Below are 17,486 nucleotides of genomic sequence, written 5' to 3' on the forward strand. Positions count from 1 at the left end.
CCACGATGGCTGCTTAGCTTTTTAAGACAGAGGACGGGGCTGGGAGAAGACTCCAAAAAAATGTGCTGGCAGTCTCATCCATTGGCCAGTGTTGCCAGTAGTAGGCCCCATACAATATGCTCTGTCCAGCAAAAAAAACAGGATTTTAGAAGGATAACCCCCCTCCAAGAGGTCCTTTCTCCAAAAAGAACTGCGTCACTGCAATGGTCAAAGATAAAGTTGTTGTCCAGCTTTGGCCTGGAGCAGACACCACAGCAATAGACCATCAGGGTACACAAGGGACATTTTTGTAACATTTTCATCTAAGGGATGTGTGTGTGTTTGTGTGTCTACATGCCATGAGTATTTGTGCTGTAAAGAGAGGTTATTCCCACGTAACAGCTGGGGAAAATGTAGCTACATCAGTCAGGGGTTTGGTGAATTGGCTTCCTAAACATTTGATGTGGACACTCTGGAATCAAAGAGGATTTTCCACTTTCAAGCAGGTCTGCTTCTTTTTTTAAAAGTACATGTGCACACACAGTCACACATTTGTTTTACTTTCCCACTTTTCTGAAACCTTCTCCCACTGTGCTGTATAATGTTACAGGGTCTTGAACCTGAGCATTTTAGTGTTATATAACATGTGTCTGTGAAAGGCAGATGTCCTTTCCCCTTTCCCTCCCTAGGGCAGTATACAAATTTGAAACATAAATAAATTTAGAAGAAAATACAAATACACACTGCTCCCACTCTGCCTCCACCAGAGAAGCGGCTTCAGGGACTGCGATTTTGATCAGGGAAATGGAACCGGAGGAAAAGGTTCTTCCCCAGCATTGTAGCTTTGATCCAAATCTTTGCCTTACTCTGCATGGCTGCCAGTAGTGGTTCATTCTAATGGGGAGGGGGCAAAGGAGGCCACTTGGGTGGCAGCTCTACCTGATGAATGGCCGGCCTGCAGGCAGTGCCGCTCTTGGGTGGGGTGGGAGAGAGAGAGAGGAGCCACCAAGCGGCTTCCTCCACTACCACCCTGGCTTGTTAGGACCGGCTGCTACTAGTTGCTTTGAAACTAAACAAAACTTTGCTTTTCCCACTCATAACTCTCCTGTATAATATTTATTTGCAGCTCAATGTCTATTACCACCTTTCATAAAAACTCATCCTGAGGCAGTTTATAAGAAGACTCCATAAAATCACATTAAAACATTGAAATGAATTAAAAACCATAAAAACACCAAAAAGCAACAGTCATTTTAAAAAAAGACAAAGAGAGAGAAAGTGGCAATTCCTAAGGGGTAACATTACCCATAAAGGGGTCATATGTGGTTTCTGGTCCTCCTTCCTTGCCTAGAGATATTAACGTCAGCTACTTCACTGTGAGGCCAAACTATAAACCCCTGGCATTCTTCCCTCTCCAGGATTTCCTTCATACCTTGGAAATATCTGAAATGGTCCCCAGTTCTTTAGGCCACTTGTGTAGGTATTCTCTCTCAGACACCAGATTATGAGACACCGTTTGTATGCATCAGGGTATTAAGTATTTCTGTTTGTTGTTGGTCATAGACTGTAATAAAAGAACTGACTGCATCGGGGTTAAAGATTTTTCGGAAGAACTGTTCCCCCAAATTGCATCCTGTCTCCTGAGCTGAAGCCACAAATAAGTTATTCAAACCTGAATTCTCTCTCGTTTAAAACAAAAAACCCCAACCCGTCTTCCCTTCCCATCATGTTATCTGCTCACCACGAAGGTAAAAAAAAGAAACAAAGCTTAGGTTTGTTTGACAAAAAAACCCACGTATTTTATTAGGAATTGTACAGTCCCAAAGCGACTACAGCAGGGTGGGAAACACACAGCCACAAAGATACAGCTTACAGGCCAAGCGGAGAAGGAAAGATGTTCCTTTGACATGATCCCGCCCCCCACCCCAATGAAAAAGGAACAGTCCTTCTTAGAGGTTGCACAGGTCACAAGAGTACTGTCCTGGAGGCAGATTTTAGGAGTCATTTGTGCCTTAATTCTTCTCTTAACCTAAGCTTCCTAAATCCTAGAAAAGTATTTTGTGTTATGGCCACTGAGCCACAACTTGATGTTGCCAAGGGGATCGGGGCTTTGCCACTTTCCTGACAACAGTAGTAGCTAGCAGCCCCTCCTAATGAGTGGAGTGGGGTAGGGGGCTCCACATGAGGCTCAGCTGCCTCTGGTTCCTGGTAGCTCGCTCTCTCACCCTGCCCTGGGGTTTCCAAGGTCTTGCGTAGTGTCCAGAGCCCCTGGTGGCGCAGTGGTAAAACAGCCGCCCTGTAACCAGAAGGTTACAAGTTCGATCCTGACCAGGGACTCAGGGTTGACTCAGCCTTCCATCCTTCGGAGGTCGGTAAAATGAGTACCCAGAATGTTGGGGGGCAATATGCTAAATCATTGTAAACCGCTTAGAGAGCTTCCAGCTATAGAGTGGTATTATAAATGTAAGTGCTATTGCTATTGCTAATAACTCCAGGCAGACACAGCGCTCTTAGCAAAGCACTGGAATTGAGCACCACACAGACACACTTAGGGTTGCCAACATTTCATTGCCAGAATGCGGGACACAAGTCTGTGGGGTGGCTGGGGACGGGTGGGAGGTGTATGCAGTGGTAACCAAGAGCCTGAATATCACTGACGTCTATGCTGTTGAATAGTGCCAGCATTGTTATTATTTAGAACGTGTTCAAGTTACAGCACTTTTCAACCCAAAATGTCTCAAAATAAGAAGCTGCTCCCCCCGCCCCCAAAACGAGAGACAAACGCTGTCCCTAGAGAGACCAACATTTCATCCTTGAAATGAGGGGCATCCCGTGTAATGAGGGACAGTTGGCAACCCTACACACAAACACACACACCCACACACCCATGACACAGGCAGTATTTCTAACAAGTGGGTTCTTAAGGGAACAAACAGCAACTGAACTCGTAAGAACATAAAACAGATATATTTATGCAAATACGTATTAGTAGAAACATGTCAACACACAACCTAACACATCTCTATCCCGCATATTTCTTTCTCCCCTTCCACCTCTGTCTCTAAAGCAGTGGTCACGCTCGGCTGCCCGGCACAAGTCACAGTCGCGTTTGGCACCACACTACCCAGAACGGACTAAAGAGGGTTTGGGGGGCCCCCACGGGGTGTGGAGGCCCTGGACTTCTGCCCCGAAGTCCAGGCGTAAGAGCGCCTCTGGTCGTGTGGCTTGTGTCTCCATTCTGGACAGTGCCGGCTCCCTTCCTGCTTACAGTCCCGAGAGCCAGCAAGTCCAGTGCAGCGGTCTGGCTGAAACAAGGCTTCAGAAGCAACCGATGTGCTCTCTGTGATCTAATTCTGGTGCGGCTGTAGTGGCTTCCTCTGGCTACACTGGTGGAGGAAATGCAAAGGATTCTGAACATGTTGGTTTGGCGGCTCACCTTGGTGCCACTGCAGAGTCCCACAGCTGATCAATATGGTGGCACACCAAATTACATGCAGAGAACCCTAAACAGTATATGACACAGGGCCTGTTTGGCGATGGATAACTGCTGGGCACAGTTTATTTGGATCCTTGTAGTCCCATGCCATCACAGCCACAAGACATGCCACTCCCTTTTGCAGCTGCTTGGCCCAGTTGTTGGTCTCTGACATGTCTGTGCAAATCAGGTTTCAACAAATCCGAACATGAGCAGAGATTTCTGCCCAGGAGCAGCATCGCCGACATCTCAGAGGTGATTGGCATGGGCAGCATTGCAACTGGCCAATGAAAAATATGCCAGTTTTTGTTGTAAGGATCCACTTTTACCAACCATGGCTTTCAGATCCCATGCCAAGGTTCTCACAAATCTTCCCACTAGGCCATTGGTAGTTGCCTGATTCGGTGCAAAGGGGATGTGCTGGATGACATAATGGTGCAGGAAATACTTAAACTCTTCTGAAACAAACTGTGGTCCGTTACGGCCACAGGCATTTAAGGAGATAATGTTATTTCCTGATAATGAGGACATGGAGAGAGAGACATTTGGGTATCATCTTGGAGGTTGGAGACCTGCCTATAATTTTCAGTTCCCAAGGGATCTAAGGCAGGCTTCCTCAGAAGAGGTCTAACCATTACCTCCTTCAAACAAGAAGCCATCCTGCCCTCCTTCAGTGAGGCAGTTGACAGCAAGGACTGTAATCTCTATCTTTGATCAGTTGGCAGCACCTCTCTGCTAGAATCAAGGGATTTGGTGATAAATGCTGCTGCACAGTTTGCACTGTTTCTTTAAAAGACTTGGTTGCAGGCTTCTCTGGAGCAATCAAATTGTTTACAAGACTGAGAGGCTTTCCTCCCATAATCCTCAGCAAGGCTGCCACATATTTTGCTGGTGGAATGGCATTCACTTCAAGATATTGCTTCTGCCTTTCTATGCAAGTAGGCTTGCCTCCCCCGCACTCTCAAAGACTCCCGTTTGTCCCATATAGGCGATAGCCTGCCATTTCACTAATCCTCCAGGTGCCTTTTCTGCTTATTTTCTGGTTTTGGACCATAATAATCTGAATCCAAATTCAAGTGCCTACTGATCAAGTGCCTACTAACCATACAAGCTTCTGTATCCCATCCTTGTCGCCACTTGTAGGATCTTGTGCAATGTTTTATACAGAATACCTCCAGGTAAAAGCAGAGCTCTTAACAAAGCATTTTCACTGAGTAAACACGCAAAGTAAAGATAGCAGATACAACAGCTTGGCAGATTCTATCTGCAGATTAAGTAAGCCAAAGAAAAGTAAGCCAAAGAAAAACTCAGTGTTTGAACGTCATCCCTCTCTCACAACATTAGATCCAAGGGTCATCCCGTGAAACTGATTGCCAGGAAATTTAGGACCGACAAAAGGAAGCACTTTTCTCACACAGCACATAATTAATCTATGGAATTCTCTGCCATGGGTTGTGGTGAGGGGCACTAGTTTGGAGGGCTTTAAGAGGAGCTTAGACAAATTTATGGAGGACAGACCTATCAATGGCTACTAGTTTGGTGGCTACAGGCCATCAAACATATTGACTGATTGATTGAGTGCCATCAAGTTGATGTCAACTCTTAGCAACCACACAGATAGATTCTCTCTGGGATCAAATATATACAGGCAATATATATGCCTCTCAAGACCAGGTGCAGGGGAGCAACAGCAGGAGAGAGGACATGCCCTCACCTCCTGCCTGCGGACTTCTCAGAGGCATCTGGTGGGCCACTATGCGAAACAGGATGCTGGACTAGATGGTCTTCTTTGGGCCTGATCCAGCAGGGCTGTTCTTATGCAAGAACTCTTAGAGGGGCATATACCAACTTTCCTCTGTTCCCAAAATGCCCCATCCATACATAAGATCTTCATTTAGAAGGATCTTACGCATGATCCTTGGGGGTGTGGGGTCCCCATTCCAAGGGGCCCAAGCATGACAGGCCCTGGGATTCTCCTGCCAGCCCCAGCTCCCAGCAGAGACTAGCTGGCTGCTAAAACGCCTCCCTTTGCACACAAGGAACTTCCCTTAGAGGAGAGGAGACAAAACATCCCAGGAGGTATTACAGCAAACAAGACGGAGGGCAGAGAAATGTTGCTAGATCCTGTTTCGGGTGGTGGTATCGACACCGGCGGGTACTCCATGAGTCAAGAGCTTGGCTGGCCTCCCTCCATCGCCTTCTGTTCCTTGTAAAAGCCTCTCCTCATCGTGGCTACAAGGTATTTAAATAGACTCTGGTGGAGGAGAGGAAAGAAAAGGGAAACATTTACCACTCTAGACCCCCTGAGTGCAGGAGCCGGAAGAGAGAGGGGAGGAATGATATGCCATCGGCCAGCAAAGAGGGGCCATTCTTGCCCAGGGTCTGAGCCTGCGCCTGCAAGATTACACCCAGCCTTGGCTTCTGCCTACCCCCCCCTCACCTGATGCTCTGTCCCCCCCACATTCACACGGGGACCACCTGTGTGCATAAACTCCAACCTGAAGGAAACCAGCCATGCAGCTGCATCCACTGTGGATTGGGCTGCCCATGTGGAGTTCTGGCCTCAGAAGGCTCCATCCTTGTGTAGAGGGGTCCCCAGTGTCTGGAGTGTCTTGCACTAAGTGTCTGGGGAGGGCAAACATGCTTACCCTGGTCTACATGCGATGGGCCAAATCAGCCCTTCAGTGGTCTGAATTGAGATCCTGGCTCTTCTGCATCCATCCAGAGATACAGACACCCTCTTAGGACAGCAACGTTTCTGGCTAAGCCGCGATGGGCCTGGGTGGGGGACGTTCATCCCAGGAAGCTTTCTGGGACAGGCGTCTCCTCTTTGCTAGCCAACAGGATTAAGAAATATCTCTCTCTTACCTCCCAGGCCTGCTCGACCTCTGGGGTCCATTCCTCTTTGACAATGGGCTGAGCCGCTTGGATGAACTGATCACCGACGTACTGGAAGACCAAGAGAAGGTTCAGAGTGGGGGGAGAGAGGGGGACAGGTCAGATCTTCTGTCAGGCTAGCCCACCCTTCGATTCTGGGCGGAAAAGCCTCTTAGCTGGAACGCGGCCATCAGGAAGATTGCTCTTTGCCAGCTGTGCAACACCTAGCAACACTTGGCCAGTGCTAGACATATTCCAGGATTCTGGGGGTGGAGGTGTCTGTCTATTGTCATTCTGACCTAGGGCTGCCATATTCTGGCTCTCCAAATCTGGGCACCTTAATCTGCATACTATGTAAATTGGCTTGCAAATCATTTGCATATTATTAAAGTTAGTAGGTGCCCATTTATTTGCTCTGGATATCTACCAACAGTATTTGGGGCAGATATCTTTGCCTGACCATTTTCCTTGACATATTAATAGCAGCAATGGAACAACCACAACAAAAATGCATAGCTTTTCAGTTAAGGCTGCAATTCTGTACACACTTTACCTGAGAGAAGATCTGATTTAAACCAACAGTGCTTACTTCTAAGTAGGCATGCATAGAATGTAATTCCAAGGTCCTTAAACATTACAGTACACAGCCCGGTAGGTAGGCAGTGATTGACATAAAAAGCAAGCTATCCGCTTAACTGCCTGATACAGATCCCCTGCTGATAAAAAAAACAAAGGCAACATTTCTCAAGGGATCACAGTACTTGTGAACCTCCCAGCTAGCCTCCTGCCTTAATCCAAGTCCAGCGGTTGAGTGGAATAGTGACCACATGTTTTGCTCCATAACTCAATTTCTACAAGGGCTAGAGCTTAGCTTTTTTTTTTTAAAGTGAAAGCTGAAATCTGAGGGAATCTGGGTGGGCTAAGCAATCCAAATGATAAAATTAAAATCCAGGTACTACCTACTGACTCGACGGCACACTTTACCTTTACCCAGAAAGTCTGGGGACATGGCGAGGCTGTTCTCACCTCAAAGTACTTGGGGGGTGCTTTATACCGGCAGTGAAGCTTGCCCAGCTCGAAGGCCAGCTGTTCCAGCTTCTCCTCCTGGCTCAGCCGTGCCACACTCTTCTCAATGAAGGACATCACCCTGGGGGCGGAGGGAGGGGGGTGGCAGAGAAAGAGCAGGAAGCTGCTGTCAAGCGGGGGCCAAGGAGACTTTGCGAGAAGGAGTTTCCCTCCTTGTCAAGCCCACTTGTGACAGACAAATGCATGGAGACACATTTATCAGTGGCTGCTAGGCTGCATAGGCCACCTCCTAGGGATGTGCACAAAATGGATGTTGCATTTTGTTGCAAGCTCAGAACAAAACACAGGTGGCAGAAACATTTCATTGAAACAGCAGTTGAACTGGTTGTTTTGACGAAACAACCTTGAAACATTTCAAGTGTTCAGCCATAGGGAACAATGGGGAAACTCAAAACACCCCATTGTTCCCAATGGGTAGCTCCTACAGACACCCAAGTGGGTTGGGTGGTAGGGCACGATGGGTGCTACCTATAACCTAATCCACAAAAGAAATGGCCAAGTGGGCAATTTTAAACAAATTTTAAATTTCCCCCCCCTAAACAGCTGATGGGCGGTTTTGCCAAAATGTTCTCAGCCGGTCCTGCCTGACCACCAGCAGCAGTGAGGACTGATCTTCATGCATTACCCAGCAACCAACTGCAGAGGGCAACAGAGTGTTGTGGAAGAGCAGGGCAGGGAAAGAAAGCACCCTGAGTTGCCTAGCAACCCTTCCGAGGGTTTTTGGTACCCGAGGCGGGGCTTTGCTGCCCCTGCCCCCAGCGGAGATGTGCCAGAGCCCCATAATGTAACTTGAGCCCCACAGGCTGCTGATTTGCAAGGTCACATGACCGACCCGCGTGGATGACCAGCGAATGACTAGCCAGCGGCGTTGGGTTGAGGATACAGTGGGAGAGAGTTCCCCATCTATTAAAGGGGGCAAAACCCTAACCCTGCAGAGGTGAAAATATGCTGCTGTTAATATGGAAGTCCAGTTTGAGGAGACCATGTCTTTTTAGGAATGAATGCAGAGGCAGGCCGTTCATCTTCCAGAAAGGGAGCACAGCGTACAGGGCCAGCTGTTGAGGTGCAGTGAGCAAAGAAGGCTCTGTCTTTTGGGGTGCAGGGTGACATCTTACATGCTTACACCACGGTGCAGTACAAGAGGGAGGGAAAGGGAAAGTGGCAGCGCTATATTCTGGCATGCTTCATGCACCGCCCCCCCCCCCCCAAGAACTGGTGCCCTGGGTGACCTCCGGGGTCTGCCTTGTGGATGTGCCAGTTCTGATCCAGAGCACCATCTCCACGTGCAGGAAGTGCCCCCGATGACCAGGCGAGGAGGAGAGCTGGCCAGAGACCTACCTGAGGCCGTGAGCCTGCAGCTCCTTGCTCATCTTCAACTGCTGGAAGTCATCAATGTCACGGAAAAGGAAGAAGGCGTCTTTGCACTCAGGGTGGGTCTCAAAGAGCCTAGAGGAGGGACAGGAGGTGCTGGAGAGTAATAGAGAGGTAACAACCCCCCCCACACACACACATACACTGCAAGAAGCAAGCAGTGCAAACTCTGTACTGTAGGGGTTTCCCGAATTTGGGTCCCCAGATGTTGCTGCACTACAACTCCAATCGTCTCAAAGGAGAGGAGAGCTGGTCTAGTGGTCGCAAGCATGACTTGCCCCCTAGCTAAGCAGGGTCTGGCCTGGTTGCATATAATATAAGTGTGAGCACTGGAAGATGTTCCCCTTAGGGGATGGAGCCACTCCAAGAGCAGAAGGTTCCAAGTTCCCCCCGGGCCGCATCTCCAAGATAGGGCTGAGAGAGAGACTCCTGCCTGCCACCTTGGAGAAGCTGCTGCCAGTCTGTGAAGACAATACTGAGCTAGATAGACCAATGGTCTGACTCAGTCTATGGCAGCTTCCTATGTTCCACAGGTCAGCCCAATGAGAGAGCACAGTTTGCACGCAGAATGCCCTCAGTTGGGTCCTCTGCATCTGCAGTGAAAAAGGGGCGAGTAGCATTGCTGGGGAGGAGGACCCCCGCGCCTGCCTTCGCCCATGAAGTACGAGAGCCCTTCCCCACACTGTGCTGGCCTCCACACAGTACTGCACTTCTCTCAGACCTGGGAGGGCCCCTCGAGAGACCGAGCCCTCTCTTCAAAGCTCCGGGAGGAAAGTGCTGGGCAAGGGCTACACGCCCCAGCACTCCGTGCCCGCTTCCCAGGAGGAGGGTGCAGGTCTCAAGGGGGCTCCACTCCCCTTGAAGGAGAGCCCTGCTGCCCCCACCTCACTGGGCAGCGGATTGCACTTTGGCCAAAGCTGCACAGAGGCCAAACCATGAGTCATGGATCATTACCATCAGCTCTATTTGTGTTAGCCGCAAATTGTTCTCTGGGACGATCACAACACTAAAGACATCCCGTGCACATACACACCACTACAAAACACATTATAGTATAAAATACAAAACAAACCATTTGAAACCTTTTTAAAAATCAAAATTGCTTTTTGTTGCTGTTGGCCACTCGCGTAAGAATTCCTCAGCCTCGCCAGTTCCCATCTGAACAAATAAACGCACCTCTCTTGTCAACAAGGGACCAGGGTGATCCCATCCCTGCCTGGCTGAAGCCGTGGGTAGGTCAAGTTCTGAAAGCAAGAGCGGGACTCTGTCCAGCAGTTCTGCCTGAAGCCGCTTCCCCGGGGTTAGGATTGCTCTCCCTCCTTCCCTCCCAGCCATCCTCCTCCAATGCCAGACACAAAACAGGCCTCCCGGAGAAACTCAACACAGGTGGAAAGCAAGTGTGTCAGGCTAGAGGCTTACATGAGCAAACTGCACAGGCAACAGCCCTCTCTCACGGCTAGCAACTGGTATTCAGGCAGTGGTATACTGCCTCTGGATGTGGAGCTCCCACAAGGCCATCATGGCTAGCTAGACCTCTCTCTCCTCCACGGATGCGCTGCACATGGCGGGGTGTGTGCGCGCGTTGCAACGTGGGCAGTGAACAGCCTGCACGAACTGGGGAGAAGGGCGCTCCACAGGCCAGGCCTCCTCCAAAGGTTGCAGGTTCCTCCCTCCTCTGGGGACCCGCTCTTGCCCTACCCCTGCCCCCTTTAGTGGGGAGGTGGCACTAAACCACCTCCTGCGTGCCCGCCACTTCTGGTAGTACGCTGACGGGGTGGCAAGAGAGAATACAGCCGCCCTGCGCCAGAGGGGGAAGAGAGGAGGGGGAGATAAGAGCATCCTCTCCATGCCTTAAAGGAGCCTCCACCCGCCTCCCAGGTGTGCACAAAACCGGTTCCATGCACACCCCTAACTGAGACTGAGCTACCAACCAGGAAGTCTTTGGTTTGTAGAACATTAAGAGTAGGAAGGGACCTTCAAGGTCTTCTAGGCTAACTGGCCCCCCATCCCGTCCTGGCTCATGCACGAATCTGCTATAGCATCCCTGACACATTGCGGTCCAGCGGCTGTCTGAAAAGCTCCAGTGAAGGGCGCACCAGTTCATGAGGCTGACTGTCCCACTGTCAAACAGCTCTTACAGTCCAGAAGTCCCTCCTAAGGTCTAGGCCAGCCGGGTTCCCAAGCAGGGGTCCTCCAGGTGTGGCTGGACTACAACTCCCACAACCACCAGCTGCAATATATTGCAGCGGAGGAAGCTGGGAGTTGTAGTTCAGCCTCATCTGGAGGACTTCAGGTTGGGATTGGAACCCTGCTGGGCTAGCCAGAAGGTGCTTCCGTGCCTTGACAAAAAAACTTGGCAAGTTTCCCCAGGGAGTTCAAAAATGGGCTGCTGCTTGCTGAGAGAACTTTGGTCTTTGCCAGCTGATTTTTGTAGTGTTTCAAGAGGTGCCCCCTGAGCCAAAAGAAATACATGCGTATGCCTCAGAGAAGCCAGACCTCTCCCCATCGGCCACTTTGGATTCCCTTGAAAACTGTCATCCTGTCTCTAGCCCCAGAATAGCCCGGTGTCCTAAGACCCCTGGACTCTGCCGTGCCCGGCTGTTGGGCTTCCTGCATTTGGTCTTACAGGAGTCAGATGCTGGCGGCCTCTTCCTCCAGCGTAGACACCAACAGAAGCAAATGCAGGAGGCCATGAATTATGCAAAGATGGAATGATGCCAGAAATAGTTTTCAGAGTGGAGGAAGTTGACCACAGTTACATGGAAGGAAACACACCTTTTAGTAAAAAGTGGTTTTTAGTTAAAAACAAAAAACACCAACCACCACATTTCAAATCCATTAAATATCTAAAGTGCCAGGTAAAAGCACAATCCATCACCAAGTGTGGTCCTGAGTCACAGCTCTCCCAACTGATCTAAAGCCTTCATGCACCCCAGTCAATATCCAAGTTTCCTGAAAGGTAACCACAGAAGTCCATTTCCTCTGGAATTGATTCTTCCAACGTAGAGAAAACTGCAGACACACACATTAGACACACTCGGGGAACAGGGATTCATCCGTGGCCACTGGCCAAAGAGATGAGAGATTGCTCCCTCATTCTCAGCACTGGTGCGGACAGACTGTCTACATGAACAGAGACCAGGGAAATCATCAAAGCCAAATCTGCAGACGGAGGCAGCTGGTGCTGGTTTCAGGGAGCAGAACTTGTAGAAAGTTCTGCAATGCAACTTGCAGGGGGGGAAGTCAGGTGACTGGAGGGAGCCAGTCAAGCTGCATGGGAAAGCAACGCCCAACTGGCATCAGCAGGCCCAGCTTTCCTCATTGCTGCATCTCCCTGCCAGAAAGTGCTGCTGTGCCTGCAGGATTTCTACACCCCGCCTGCCACCTGCAAAGAAAAACCAACCTCTTACTTGATAAAGACAATGATTCCAACTCTTGCGATGTCTTTGTGAAGGATTTCCCAGCTCTCCTGGATCTTTCTCTTCTCAGACTCTGAAAGGGGCAGCAGTTCAGACGTCTGTCCATCAGCCTCATACGACTCCAGTTCCACTTTAGAATCCAGCCCGACTTCCAGCGATGGGCACGTCTTCTCTTCAGAGGTGGTGGGATCCGGAGTGACACCCGGGCAGGATAAGGCACACCCCATCTCTCCACAGGTTTCTGGGTCTTCTTTTTCCTCCACACCAGCTAAGAGAGGTGTAATTTATGGTTTGGTGTTTGTTTGTTTTTAAAGAAGCCTGGCGCTGGAATGAACCAGCTCATCACAGCTCTCAGAGGGCAAAGGAGAAATATGCAAAACAAACAATAGATTCATTAATTCATTCAAGTGGTCTATAAAACACTGTTTTTCAGTTATATTTGTCTCCAGCAATTCCCTCAAAGGAGAGGAGAGCTGGTCTTTTGTGGTAGCAAACATGAATTGTCCCCTTTGCTAAGCAAGGTCTGCCCTGGTTTGCATTTGGATGGGAGATGACATGTGTGAGCCCTGTAAGGTGTTAGGGGAAGGGGCTGCTCTAGGAAGAGCACCGGCCTGCTTGTATGCAGAAGGTTCCCAGTTCCCTCCCTGGCAGCATCTTCAAGACAGGGCTGGGAGAGACTCCTGCCTCTGCAACCTGGGAGAAGCTGCGGCTAGTCAGTGTAGATCAGGGATTCTCAATGTTGGGTCTCCAGATGTTATTGGACTTCAGCTCCCATAATCCCCAGCCGCAGTGGCCTTTGGTTGGGGATTATGGGAGCTGAAGTCCAATAAGATCTGGGGACCCAGTGTTGAGAATCCCTGATCTAGACTAATGGTCTATACATGGACAGTTCCTCAGGATTCTGTACTGGAATTCCCGGGATTGTGTCACTATTAACAGCCCTGTGAACCAGAGTAGATATTGAGCAAGTGACTCAGCATCAAAAAGGGAGGCAGTGTGGTGTAGTGATTAGAGTGTCAGACTAAGACCTGTGGTGGTGGGGACTCCTCACCCAGTGAAGAAGCTTAAGACGGATATTAATATATTGCTTTTCAACAAAAGTTCCCAAAGTGGTTTTCATAGAAACCAACCAACCAACCAACCAACCAACCATGGCTCTCTGTCCCCAAAGGGCTCACCACCTAAAAAAGAGACAGAAGATAGAAACCAGCAACCGTCAGGCCCTGGAGGGAGGCTGTGCTGGGGATGGATAGGGCCAGTGGCTCTCCCCCTGCTCAAAAAAGAGAATCACCACTTTTAAAAAGGTGCCTCTTTTTGCTCTGTTAGCAGCTTGCTGGATGATCTTGGGGCTATCACTGTCTTTCAGTTCAATCTAACTCATAGGGCTGCTGAGAGGATGATACGGCAAAGAAAGGTGTGTGTGTGGGGAGGGGCAGTGTTCCCTCGGACAGCGATTCCCAGATGTTGTTGACTACAACTCCCATCATCCTCAAGCAAAAGCCATTGCCACTGGAGATGCTGGAAGTTGTAGTCAACAACATCTGGAAATCCCTGGTGTGTGTGTGTGGGGACACCAAACCTAGGTCCGCAGATGCTGCTGGACTACACCTCCCATCATCCCCAGGCACAGTGGCCAAAGGCAGCAGGGGGTGATGGGCACTGTAGTCCAACATCTGGGGACCCAAGTTTGAGGACCTGCAGTACACACCAAGCTTCTTGGAGGAAGAGTGATCAAGTGAGTGTCTTGCTGTAGCTACAAGTCATAACGCACATATTAAAGCATGATAAAGCAACATTAAAAAGTGTGCGACCAATCCCAGCACTTTCTCCGCTGCGTCTCGCATCTAAGTCTAGAACACTTATTAAAAACAACCATCCGTCAGCTGCCACCTGTCCGTCCCTGCAGCCTCCAGGGAGCCTCCAAGAACCCCGCATTGCCTGGGGAAGGAGGAAGCGGCTTTGCCGTGGGAAGGAGCCCTTTGCGCCAGCAGGCGACTCTTCCTTGCCTTCCTCCCACCACCTCTGCTGGCACCGCCACGGCTGGGAAGGAACAGAAGAGCCTGTTCCGTGGCAGGCAAGAAGAGGAGCGGGTGTGAGGAGGGCTGAAGCGCGGCCGGTTCCTGCCCAGAAGGACACGCAAGAGGCCCCCGGAGGTGGTGGTGGTGGTGGTGGGGATGGTCCTGAAGGAGAGGATCTGCTGAACGGTAGGGTCTGAAAAGCAGAGCGCGCCTCATGAACTCCAAGCCAGGAGCGGCAACCCATCTCGTGAAGCACCCAGGGACCTTCTGTGTATAGGGCACTATGCAAATGCACTGAATATAAGCAAACAAGCCTCTGTTCCAGGAAGTGGTGCAGAGAACAGGCTCACACATCTAGGATGCCCCCATGGCTGCAACCCCACCCTCACCTGCTTGGGAGTCAGCCGCACTGAACACAATGGGACGTTCCCCCAAGCCAACAAGCTTACTGTGCTGTGAAGTGGGGCAGGGAAGCCATCTCCTCCACTGAAATAAAAAGGGCCCAACCAGAGTTTGCTCTGTTCTCAACACCCAGATTGCAACCTCTCTGGGGCAGGGGCCTTCATTCTGGCATACGTACATGGATGGGCTGGCCTGCATGATTAGAAATATTTAGTGCACTCCTTTTCAACAACAAAAAAGTTCTCAGAACTGTTTACAGAGCAAGAGGAATAAGCAGAGGGTCCCCCATGCCCAACAGGCTCCCAAACTCAAAAGAAAGAGCAGAGAGACCCTGCAGTGGCCATAGGAAGGGATGCTCTCTCTGCTGGCCTGCAGGAGGGGCAGGTGCACCACAGCAGCCAAATAGATGAGAAACACACACACCCAGGTGCCTCTTGGCCCAGTTATAAAGAGAGGGAGAAAATGTTAGAACTGCCGCGGGGGCAGCATTTGGTGGTCCCCCCCCCCCAGGGAGATGAAGCAGAAGTACCTACTTACCAGCACAAGCCCTTCTCTGCACAGGAAGAGAGATATGTTCAAATGCCCTAGATGGGAATCCCAGAGTAAGAAAGAGCAACACACTCCGCTTTTGCAAATTCTCCGCCTTCTTCCACGTGAATTCCCCTCTCACTTTTTCTCTCCGAGGCTTCTCCAGCAGGTGAATCCCATCTGTAGCCCACAGAGCAGGCAGGCGTCCCCAGGATCCTAGAGCCTGCCTAGCTCAGGCTGCCCACCCACCTCCCTCTGCCTCCCCCCAGAGAACATCACCACAATAATTGTGCTCTCTTCTGCTGGCTGCTGCTCTCTCTCCAGTCCAAACGTCGAAAAGATCATCTCTTTTATCTCTCTCCGGCCGCACGAAAGCAGTGCTGCTTAGGCACAAGGGAGAGTGGAGAGAAGACGCACACATGAACGCAGTAGCCTTCGACTGAGTCAGGCCCTCGGTCCATCTGTTTCAGGAGCATCTGCTCGGACTGGCAGCAGCTCTCCGAGGTTCCAGATCCGGGTCCTCCTCAGCCTTCCCTGGGATGCTGCCAGGTGCAGAGCTTCCTGGCACCTTCTGCATGCAGAACAAGCGCTTAACCTCTGAGCTACGGCCTCAACTCCTACAGAGGGGAAGTATCCAAGATGGGGACATCCTGCGTGAACAAAAACCACAGCTACACTTTTCAGTTCCTGCAAACAAGGGACTGCTGGAGTGATTTGTCGCTGTGGGTGAGAAGAGCACTGAGGCTGCTAAGACAAGGGTAATAATTCAATCAAAGCTTAGCACTTCAATTAAGCCAGGGGTTCTCAAACATGGTTCCCAGATGTTGGTGCACGGCGACTCCGGCCACAAGGGCCTCCAACCAGGTTTGAGAAGCCTCGGATCAAACTTTCCCAAAGCACTTTCAAGTATATGATCTTAGTAATTTGTACAACGGCCCTGTAAGGTAGAGCAATAAAGTCAGGAAAGACTCAATGGTAGAGCATCTGCTTTGCATGCAGAAGGCCCCCGGTTCAGTCCTCGGCATCTGAAGCCCCTGGAGAGCTGCTCCCAGTCAGTGTAGACAGTATTGAGCCAGCTGGACCAAGGGTCTGACTCAACGTAAGGAGGAGAGCTGGTCTTGTGGTAGTAAGCATGACTTGTCCCTTTTGCTCAGCAGAGTCTGCCCTGGTTTGCCTTTGGATGAGAGACATGTGTGAGCACTGTCAGATATGCCCTTTAGGGGATGGAGCCGCTCTGGGATGAGCAGGTGGTTCCCAGTTCCCTCCCTGGCAGCATCTCCAAGATAGGACAGAGAGACTCCTGCGTGCAGCCTTGGAGGAGAAGCTGCTGCCAGTCTGTGTAGACAACAATGAGCGAGATGGAGCAGTGGTCTGACTCAGTATGTGGCAGCTTCCTATGCTCCTAGATGTTGGGATGACAAAGGCGAGCGAGAGGCAGCTTCTGGCGTTCGGAACAGCCACCCCCATCCTGCTTGGAGCACACACACCTCCGCCTCCTTTGCCTCTTTCTCTCTCTGCTGCCGCCACCATGAACGAAGCCGAGGCTCGTCTCGGAGCAGCTTTTGGGACACTGGTGGCGCTAGGTGGAGCGACAGCAGAGGGAGGCCGTGGAGGGGGCCGGGGGAACCTTGCCGCCCACTAACCCCCTGCTCGAGGCAGCTGCCTCACCTTGCTTCCTGGAAGGACCCTCACTGCGGCTGGCATGGTTTTCTAGGACTGTCACCCTGCTTCAGGGTCCAGCTTCCTCCCCAGAGCGCGCTCAGGAGACCAACCTCTGGGGAGGAGATGGATGTGTCTTGCCTTGAGTGCCCAGTCGGCCATTTCTCACGCTGGTGAGGCTTGGTCTCAACTGCGGCTATCAGATGATGGGAAGACTGTGCCTCTCTGGCATCATCTCTTTAACCAAGGCAGCTTTTGGATGGGAGCAGGGCGCTTGCCAGACGAGACCCTACAATGGTGTCAGAACGGATCTTGGACGTGCGCTTCCCCACTTCCCGCATTGTGACACCGCAGTCCCTACACGGACAGCAGGGTGCCGTTTCCATTCGCAAGAAGGCATCACTGCGACATAGAGCAAGGACGTCGTATATCCGGTGTGGAAAAGTTGCTGTTTTTCCGGGTTGATAGCTGCTGCGAGACTGCTCCCCAGGCTGTGATGAGCAGCTAGTCTGGAAAGCACCCAGGCGGGGCTATTGCAGAGTAAATGGAAACAGAAGAAGGGGTCCCCCCAGATGCTGCTAGGCTTGGGGGGGGGAGAGAGGGAGCAGTCTTTGCTATAAGAATTGGTGGTACAAGTACACCCCTATTCTCCATTGGTGAGATGGTGGAGGG

At 50.8% G+C, this 17,486-nt stretch overlaps 1 protein-coding gene across 2 annotated transcripts; it reads right to left on the bottom strand.

Annotated features, from left to right (window-relative positions):
* Positions 1–1,758: 1,758 nt before the first annotated feature.
* LOC128333017 (cytoglobin-1-like) lies at positions 1,759–15,316 on the bottom strand. Of its 2 annotated transcripts, none has more exons than XM_053267970.1 (6): positions 15,165–15,316; positions 12,199–12,475; positions 8,756–8,863; positions 7,358–7,478; positions 6,323–6,403; positions 1,759–5,708 (listed from the first exon to the last, which is right to left on the bottom strand). In XM_053267970.1, the coding sequence occupies exons 2-6, from the start codon at positions 12,432–12,434 to the stop codon at positions 5,622–5,624; spliced, it is 633 nt and encodes a 210-aa protein (XP_053123945.1). In that variant the 5' UTR covers positions 12,435–12,475; positions 15,165–15,316; the 3' UTR covers positions 1,759–5,621. The 2 variants fall into 2 exon arrangements, with proteins under 2 accessions (XP_053123945.1, XP_053123944.1); XM_053267969.1 differs by having other exon boundaries at positions 12,199–12,557.
* Between the last annotated feature and the right edge of the window lie 2,170 nt (positions 15,317–17,486).

The sequence above is a fragment of the Hemicordylus capensis genome, chromosome 7 (assembly GCF_027244095.1).
Source record: "Hemicordylus capensis ecotype Gifberg chromosome 7, rHemCap1.1.pri, whole genome shotgun sequence".
NCBI lineage: Eukaryota > Metazoa > Chordata > Lepidosauria > Squamata > Cordylidae > Hemicordylus > Hemicordylus capensis.

Excerpts from the sequence above, each read along its gene's own strand:
- LOC128333017 (XM_053267970.1), bottom strand. The coding sequence starts at position 12,434 with ATGGGGTGTGCCTTATCCTGCCCGGGTGTCACTCCGGATCCCACCACC. Across the intron at positions 8,864-12,198 it reads GGAATCATTGTCTTTATCAA|GCTCTTTGAGACCCACCCTG; the intron begins GTAAGAGGTTGG and ends TCCCTCCTCTAG. Across the intron at positions 7,479-8,755 it reads CTGCAGGCTCACGGCCTCAG|GGTGATGTCCTTCATTGAGA; the intron begins GTAGGTCTCTGG and ends CTCCGCCCCCAG.